This window comes from Alosa alosa, chromosome 7, assembly GCF_017589495.1.
Source record: "Alosa alosa isolate M-15738 ecotype Scorff River chromosome 7, AALO_Geno_1.1, whole genome shotgun sequence".
NCBI lineage: Eukaryota > Metazoa > Chordata > Actinopteri > Clupeiformes > Clupeidae > Alosa > Alosa alosa.
The window spans coordinates 2,076,873-2,086,671 of record NC_063195.1 but is presented as its reverse complement, the minus strand read 5'-3'; the positions used below and the strand labels follow the sequence as shown (position 1 = coordinate 2,086,671).

The window sequence follows — 9,799 nt, the reverse complement described above, 5'->3', positions numbered from 1 at the left end:
CACAGAACACGGCACTGTTGGATTTAAATAGCAAGAGAACACTCTAGCAACAATCATAAGAACACAGAACACGGCACTGTTGGATTTAAATAGCAAGAGAACACTCTAGAAACAATCATAAGAACACAGAACACGGCACTGTTGGATTTAAATAGCAAGAGAACACTCTAGAAACAATCATAAGAACACAGAACACGCACTGTTGATTTAAATAGCAAGAGAACACTCTAGCAACAATCATAAGAACACAGAACACGCACTGTTGGATTTAAATAGCAAGAGAACACTCTAGAAACAATCATAAGAACACAGAACACGCACTGTTGGATTTAAATAGCAAGAGAACACTCTAGAAACAATCATAAGAACACAGAACACGGCACTGTTGGATTTAAATAGCAAGAGAACACTCTAGAAACAGTCATAAGAACACAGAACACGGCACTGTTGGATTTAAATAGCAAGAGAACACTCTAGCAACAGTCATAAGAACACAGAACACGCACTGTTGGATTTAAATAGCAAGAGAACACTCTAGAAACAGTCATAAGAACACAGAACACGCACTGTTGGATTTAAATAGCAAGAGAACACTCTAGAAACAGTCATAAGAACACAGAACACGCACTGTTGGATTTAAATAGCAAGAGAACACTCTAGAAACAATCATAAGAACACAGAACACGCACTGTTGGATTTAAATAGCAAGAGAACACTCTAGAAACAATCATAAGAACACAGAACACGCACTGTTGGATTTAAATAGCAAGAGAACACTCTAGCAACAATCATAAGAACACAGAACACGGCACTGTTGGATTTAAATAGCAAGAGAACACTCTAGAAACAATCATAAGAACACAGAACACGGCACTGTTGGATTTAAATAGCAAGAGAACACTCTAGAAACAGTCATAAGAACACAGAACACGGCACTGTTGGATTTAAATAGCAAGAGAACACTCTAGAAACAATCATAAGAACACAGAACACAGCACTGTTGGATTTAAATAGCAAGAGAACACTCTAGAAACAGTCATAAGAACACAGAACACAGCACTGTTGGATTTAAATAGCAAGAGAACACTCTAGAAACAATCATAAGAACACAGAACACAGCACTGTTGGATTTAAATAGCAAGAGAACACTCTAGAAACAATCATAAGAACACAGAACACGCACTGTTGATTTAAATAGCAAGAGAACACTCTAGCAACAATCATAAGAACACAGAACACGGCACTGTTGGATTTAAATAGCAAGAGAACACTCTAGAAACAATCATAAGAACACAGAACACAGCACTGTTGGATTTAAATAGCAAGAGAACACTCTAGCAACAATCATAAGAACACAGAACACGGCACTGTTGGATTTAAATAGCAAGAGAACACTCTAGAAACAATCATAAGAACACAGAACACAGCACTGTTGGATTTAAATAGCAAGAGAACACTCTAGAAACAATCATAAGAACACAGAACACGGCACTGTTGGATTTAAATAGCAAGAGAACACTCTAGCAACAATCATAAGAACACAGAACACAGCACTGTTGGATTTACTATTTTGTCTCTTCTTGTGTTGATGAATGTGATGACTAAAATTTGATGAATTCTGATTGGCTGTCAGCTTCCTATCATACTCAAAATCATATATAATCTTATATTGATCCCCAACAATATTGTTCTTCATGTCATTATAGTTATAGTTTGTTGTTATAATTATAGTTTATGTGTGGACGCCAGCCATTCATATGAGCTAGAACAATATTGTTTTGTAGTTATCGCTCTTCATGTCCTTATAATTATAGTTGATGTGTGGACGTCGTCATTCATATGAGCTAGAGCAATATTGTTTTGTAGTTATCGTTCTTGGTTAGCCTGACGAGCCAGACCCACATTAAAATGTAGGGTCTGGGCACTCACCGCTCGCAGTGCTCAGTCCGAGGGGGATAATCAGTTGTCTTTCAAATTCCCTCTGCACGCATAGGACAGCGCAGCCATGAGTCCCATGCTTCCTCACTGTGCGGAGCTAGTTGGCTAGTTCAAATGTTTGCCAACTTAATAAAAGCTTAACTCGTGGTCACACTGTTCGCCAGCAGCAACATCCATCTTATTTGTTTTCAAGTAGCAGGGGAATTCAAGCCAAACCAAGTTGTAACTCTGCCATCAATCATTATGTTAAGCCCACCTAACGACTCTACTGTATACATGATTTCATTGGCCTGATTAAGTTTCTCGATTTCTGAGCTCACAAGCCAACGGAGAGTTGCTAGACTAGCCCTGGCAGCAAATGTAATGTAAGAGTGTAATTTGCTGCCGCTTAGGGGCTGCCTAGATTTCTTGGCTAGTTCTTGGTGTGAACTGCCCTTAATAGCATTTCCCTGCCCTCTCTCACCCTCTATCCCTCCCTCCCTCCTGCCCTCTCTCACCCTCTATCCCTCCCCTCCCTCCCTCCCTCCCTCCCTCCTCTCTATCCCTCCCTCCCTCCCTCCATCTCTCTATCCCTCCCTCCCTCCCTCCATCTCTCTATCTCTACATCTCTTCTTCCCTCCCTCTATCTCTCTCCCCCACCCTATATGTCTTTCTCTCTCCCTCCCTCCCTACATCTCCATCTCTCTCTCCATCATCTCTCCCTCCCTCCCTCCCTCTCTATCACTCTCTCCATCTCTATCTCTCTATCCCTCCCTCTCTATCCCTCCCTCCATCTCTCTCCATCTCTATCCACCACTCCCTCTATCTCTATCCCTCTCTTCCTCCCTCTCCCTCCCTCTCTATCACTCCCTCCATCTCTATCTCTCCCTCTCTCTCTCTCTGGTCCAGGCCGTGGACTATACAGGGAAGAGGGACCTGGAGACGTTCTCCAAGTTCCTGGACAATGGAGGCGTGCTTCCTGAGGAACCGGAGGAGGACGAGAATGAGGACGAGGAAGATGAAGACAAAGATGAAGATGAAGACGAGGTGAGTCACAACCTCATCAAAATATCCTCTCTCTCAGCCAATCAGGGCTCAGTGTGATTATCCTCTCTCACAGCCAATCAGGGCTCAGGCTCAGAGTGATGATCCTCTCTCACAGCCAATCAGGGCTCAAGCTCAGAGTGATGATCCTCTCTCACAGCCAATCAGGGCTCAGGCTCAGAGTGATTATCCTCTCTCACAGCCAATCAGGGCTCAGAGTGATTATCTTCTCTCAGCCAATCAGAGAGACTATTAGGCCCTGTGTCCACCAATCAGGTTTTTTGCACTGAAAGCGGCTATTTTCTATACAAATCCTATGAAGGCGTTGAGAGCGTTCAGCGCCCTCAGCAGCAAAAAGGCCTCGGTGCTGACCGTTTTTTTCCACAGCACTCAGAGCGCTGACAGTTGACCTAGCCACAATAAACACTTGACGAAGCGCTCTGAAAATGAGGTTGTCAGCGCAAAAAATGTGACTGGTGCACACAGGGCCTTATGGAGTAAAACTTGAATTTCCCCTTGGGGATCAATAAAGGATCTATCTATCTATCTATCTATCTGATTGGTGGACACAGGGCCTTATGGAGTAAAACGTGATTGGTGGACAGGGCCTAATGGAATAAAGCGTGATTGGTGCACACAGGGCCTTATGGAGTAAAACTTGTTCCAGTATTCCTAATAAGAAACAGGCTCTGGCAGCGTCCTCTGTGGCAGTAAAAGAGAGAGTTAGGGACGCCGTTTTGGAGATCTCTGAAATGATCTGCCATCGATTGCCCTTCCTCGGTTACCAGATGTTGTGTGTCAGCAGACTGAAATTGAATTTCATGATCTGAAACTAAATCGTGAAAACTGAATGTGGAAGTGCAAGAACTGTGGAATATTTTAAGAGCAAATGAGATCAATTTAAAAATAGTATATCCAATTTGAAGTTTACTGGGATTTTTTTTTGTTTTTAATACAACTGCTCAAATTGGGCAATTCAAATGGAAATATAAAATATTCAGATTCAGTTTGAAGTGGAACAAGTTTTACTCCATAGATTATTCTCTATCACAGCCAATCAGAACTCAGAGTCAGAGTGACTATACTCTATCACAGCCAATCAGAACTCAGAGTCAGGGTGACTATAATCTATCACAGCCAATCAGAACTCAGAGTCAGAGTGACTATACTCTATCACAGCCAATCAGAATTCAGAGTCAGGGTGACTATACTACACATGAAGTGCTCATCGCACGACTTCTGTTCTTAGAACACATACAGTGATGACCTCTGTAATGAACTCTGTTCTTAGAACACATACAGTGATGACCTCTGTAATGACCTCTGAACATACAGATCTCTGTTACGACCCTTGTGTGCTTGTTCTTCTCTCCGCAGGACACAGAAGAAGCTAATGACACAACCAAGGATGAGCTGTGAAAACACACACACACACAGAATTTATTCTTGTTATGATTCAATACAAACATACAAACACACACATACAAACACACACATAATTTATTCTCAGTATTAACCAAAACACACACACATGGGTTTTATCAACTAGTCAACTGGTTGACTATTAAAATCACTAGTCCATGTTGTAGGCAGCAGTCCACAGCACTGTAAAAGTCAACAGTTGTGAAACCTCTAGCACACACACACGCACACACACACACACACACACACACACACTCACACAGACTGTTGAATTGAATTCTTCAGTATTGAATCATCATGCTCATCTGAATCTGTTGTTTGATGGAGATCTGTTTTTGTTTCAATCATTTATATGAATCTTAAATCATGAAATCATGACTATTAGAATCTTAAATCATGAAATCATAAATCTTAAATCATGAATTATGAATCTTAAAGGCACCCTTAACAGTTTTCTTTTTACCTTAACATCAATTTAACGTTGACATAAAATCAATTTGATGTCACATAACCTCATAACATGACAAACGGCGCTTCTGCCAGCTGCGCTCTGTAGGCGATGACCGACCTAGCAACCATAGACCTAGCAATCATAGACCTAGCAATCATAGACCTAGCAATCATAGACCTAGCAACTTCCTAGTTTTGAGTAGGAAACTGCCCCCCCCTTCTCGAAACGCAAAAGAGCTGCCATGCTGCAGGAATTCTGAGATCTTTTTCTACAGACTGTTGTCGGTGCATTCCATCAATGTTTTATCGGAGTTGAGTTCATACTTTGTTGCAAAAGATCCATATTTAGTTCATTTATTATTACGCTTCTCAACACACCAACATTTTGGGAAATCAGCTTATTCACCATCTCCCCCAGTGTTAGATAAGATGATACATACCCACAGTGTTGCCACAGTTACCTTGAAAATGTAATCTGATTACTGATTACTCCTTTAAAAAGTAACTTAGTTACTTTACTGATTACTTGATTTTAAAAGTAACTAAGTTAGATTACAAGTTACTAAGTAACGCGTTACTGGCATCACTGCATACCCATCTCATCTCTGTGCATGGAGTAACTCAGTTAGCACCCAATGTTAGCATAGCTTAGCATAGCTCATTGAGGTGGACAGTGGGCAGTAGCATAGCTCATTGAGGTGGACAGTGGGCAGTAGCATAGCTCATTGAGGTGGACAGTGGGCAGTAGCATAGCTCATTGAGGTGGGCAAAACCAAGGCAAAAATGGTTTCCATTCTATGTCTCCTTTAGATGTTGTGACTAGTATAATTACAATGTGTATACATTTCAATGTAAAATGCAACGTAGCAATTTTCTAAGCATATACAAGCTTGGAGCTATTCTCATTCAGGTGAAGGCACTGCTACTGCAGCTTTTCGGGTGCTGCGTGCAAATCACTCTGCCAAAGTAGCAGTGCTTTTCCTGAATGAGAATATAGTTCCATGTTTGCATATGCTTAGAAAATCGCATATTTGTAGCCCATATGTAACTACATAAGTCACAACGAGTAAATGGGAAAAATGTTGGAGTTCTTTTATCACTTTTGGGTGCTATAGGCTAGTTGGAACTGCCCACCTCAATGAGCTATGCTAAGCTATGCTAATGGTGGGCGCCCACCTCAATGAACTATGCTAAACTATGCTAACGGTTTCAGACTGAGGTACTGCATGCACAAAGGGGAGAAGGGTATGTGTCATCGAGAGGAGACAGTGAATAAGGGTAGAAAAGGAGACAGTGAATAAGGGTAATAAGCTAATTTCTCCAAATGTTGGCGTGTTCCTTTAACTTTAAAACTTGAACTTCCTTTCCTTTAAGGGTGCCTTTAAATCATGATTATTATAATCGTAAATCATGACTATTAGAATCTTAAATCATGACTATTACAATCTTAAATCATGACTATTTCAGCTGTATGAATTGTTTCTTTGAATCTGGAATCTTGACTCTTTCAGCTGGGCAGCTGTCTGATATGAACTGCTCACATGATTCTGGAATCATGACTCTTTCAGCTGGGCAGCTGTCTGAGCTGCTCATGTAATTCTGTGTGGGGCTGTGTGGGGCTTCTGGTGTGGTTGTATTGGTTTTCTAAAAATAAAAAAATCTGACTTACAAATGTGTATCCTGTTTGTGTGTGTGTGTGTTTGGATTGTGTTTTATGTGATTAGATCTTCAATGACGATTTGTTTAGTGATTGAATTAATGATTGAATGTTTGAAGATGACATGATTAATTTACACATACTGTACACATGACACAAACACACACACATTGAGGGAAGGTTCATTGAGGGAAGGCCTCATTTTCTGTGAAGATGAGATTACATTAACAATGACATAAAAATGAAAAATAACAATGAAAATAATTTAAAAAAACATAGTATAATCATTGTAGCCTAGGCCTATACACAAAATAAATAAATAAATAAATAAACACATAGATAGATAGATAGATAGATAGACAGATAGATAGATAGATAGATAGATAGATAGATAGATAACCTACATAACATTGTATAGGAGGAGGGAAAAATTGAAATCCATAAAATATTATTATTATTATTATTAATACTAGTAATAATAATAAAACAACAATTAATTAAAACAGGTATAATTTGACATAGAAAGGTTTGTGATGACATATCTTGATTATAGGAAAGTAAAGAGTTCATTTTTATATTACATTGAAGGGTCGGGGGTTCCATGTTCCATATGTGTTGTGCATGCATTACTTGAAAAGAACTAGCTCCAGTTAACAGTGAAGGTAACAAACTATTAAAAATGTGAAAAACGTGAACTTGAAGAAGTGAAAATTAAACAATATGAACTATGAAAATTGAACAACTTGAAGCTAGGCCTGTTTTGTTATGACTGTGTGGGTCCTCGAATAAACACACTTGTAACTTACTTGAAAGAGAATGGTCTTTACTAGGTTTCAGTATTACACTTGATGAACACTTCATGACACACTCTACTCAGCTCTACTTCAAGCAGCCTACTGCACATGCTCTGTTAAGCTCATAGCTATACAGCTGAACTAGTAATAACTAAATAATTACTTGTTCATATCATTACATCTCCCTTTCTTAAAGTAAATGTATTATACCTTTATAAAGACAACACATGTATATCTTTAACTCTAAAACTTTTACACTTACTCAAAACAGTTACTTGAACGGTTACACTTCAATCCTATATTCAACTCCAGTGTTTAACTAAAATACTTCCAGAGAGAGTAAACTTTACAACTAAGCAAAATCATTCTAAATCTGTTCAATGAGTCTCTCTGGTGGTTTCACAATTCTTGAAGATCTTTTTTAAATAATTGTTCTTGCACAGGAGCTGGTGCCTCAGATGTTGCGGTTGCTCAGCAGCATCATCAGTCCTGTGATCTGCTTTGGCTGGTCCCATAATATCTCGCCGATTCCGTCTCAAAATCGCACCATCTTCAGTCTGAACATTGTATGACCTTGGTTGAACTTCTTTGAGAACAGTTGCTTTCTGTCCCCATGTGTTTGTTTTGTCTTTGAGTCTTACAGGGTCGTTGGTGTGTAGTTCAGGTAAGTTCTGTGTTCCTCTGTCGTAGCAGAACTTCTGCTTTGCCTTCTGTTGTTCTTTGAATCTCTTAACCTTCTCTCCCTCCTTCGGTTTCAGTAGATTTTCCTGAATGGGCAGATTTGACCTCAGCCGACGTCTCATGAGGAGTTGTGCTGGTGACATACCACACAACAGTGGTGTCGTGCGGTACACGAGAAGACTCTGGTAGAAGTCAGCTCCACTGTCCTTTGCCTTGTATAGCAGCCTCTTCACTGTCTGAACTGATTTTTCAACTAACCTGTTCGACTGTGGGTAGTGAGGACTTGATGTTGTGTGTACAAAGTTCCATTCTTCAGCAAAGTTCTTAAAACTTGCATTGGAAAATTGAGGTCCATTGTCTGAGAAAACCTCACTTGGTACACCATGTCTGGAGAATATTGCCTTCATAGATGTTATCACAGCCTCTGCTGTAGTACATGTAGTATGCAGTCTACAGACCTCTGGATAAAGGGAATAGTAGTCTGTCACCACAATGTAGTCTTTTCCTGAACAAACAAACAGGTCAGCACCCACCTTCTGATATGGTCTGTCTGGCACTGGGTGTGGCTTAAGTGGCTCAGCAGGATTGCTTGCTTGATATCTCAGACATGTTGGGCAGTCTGACACTTCATTTGCAATATCTTGATTTATTTGCGGCCAGTACATCTCCTCACGTGCCCTTTTCCTACATTTTTCAATCCCAAGATGCCCTGTGTGTATCTTCTTGAGCATTTCTCTTCGCAGACTTCTTGGGATTACAATCTTGCTGCCTTTGTAGATGATGTTCCCCACCACCGACAGCTCTGCCCTGCAGTTCCAGTACTCTGTGATTTCAGGTGAACAACCTTGTTTAGTGTTGGGCCATCCATCTATAATGATTTTACTCAGTCTTTTCAAAGTTTCATCTTTGCTTGTCTCTGTTTTTATGAGCTCCATCTTCACATCCGCCACCGGCAGCGCACTTGTGATCATGTCCACATAAGCATCCACGTCTTCATTTATTTTGGTGTCCGCCTGCTCCTTCGGGTCAACTGCTCTTGACAACGTGTCAGCTGTGTACATCAGCTTACCTGGCGTATACATCACGGTCAAGGAGTAGCGTTGCAGTCGGATCATCATTCTCTGAATTCTCAGTGGGCAGTCATTTAGTAGCTTTTGAAACAATGCAATCAATGGCTTGTGGTCGGTTTCAACACTAATTTCCTGTCCTGACACAAACTGGTGAAATCGTTCACAGGCATATGTTATGCTTAACAGTTCTTTTTCGATCTGAGCATAACGCGTCTCCGCGTCTGTCATTGAGCGTGATGCGTATGCGATCGGTTGCCAGTCATCATACTTCTGTAAAAGTACAGCTCCAAGCCCACTCTGTGACGCATCAGATGAAATCTTGATGGATTTTGTTGGGTCATAAAACTTCAGCACTGGTTCCCTTGTAAGCTCTGTCTTTAGGTTCGTCCATGCTTTTTCATGTTCATGATTCCTCTCCCATTCTGTTTTCTTCTCTGTTAGTTGTCTCAGTGGTGCCATCCGTTCAGAGAGGTTGGGTATGAACTTCCCCATGTAGTTGATCATCCCATTAAATCTCTGTATGTCCTTCTTGCATTGTGGCCTTGGCATATTTTCAATGGCCGACACTTTTCTGGGATCTGGCCTGATGCCCTCACTGCTAAGGATATCTCCCACGAATGTCAGTTTTCTTACCCCAAGCTGGCATTTCTCTTTATTCAGTTTCAAATTCACCTTTCTTGTTGCTTCCAAAACATTCTTCAGTCTTACTAAACCTAAAACCTATATCTTCCAAATGGACTGTTGAACGTGCACAACTTTGAGCT

The 9,799-nt window shown here is 40.6% G+C and overlaps 1 protein-coding gene across 1 annotated transcript in view; it reads left to right on the top strand.

Moving 5' to 3' along the window:
- Positions 1-5,279, top strand: part of pdia2 (protein disulfide isomerase family A, member 2) — a 28,420-nt gene extending 23,141 nt beyond the window's left edge. Inside the window, 2 exon segments of the mRNA XM_048248104.1 lie at positions 2,827-2,964; positions 4,339-5,279. Coding sequence (XP_048104061.1) covers positions 2,827-2,964; positions 4,339-4,380 — 180 coding nt within the window. The 3' untranslated portion in view covers positions 4,381-5,279.
- The last annotated feature ends 4,520 nt before the right edge of the window (positions 5,280-9,799 follow it).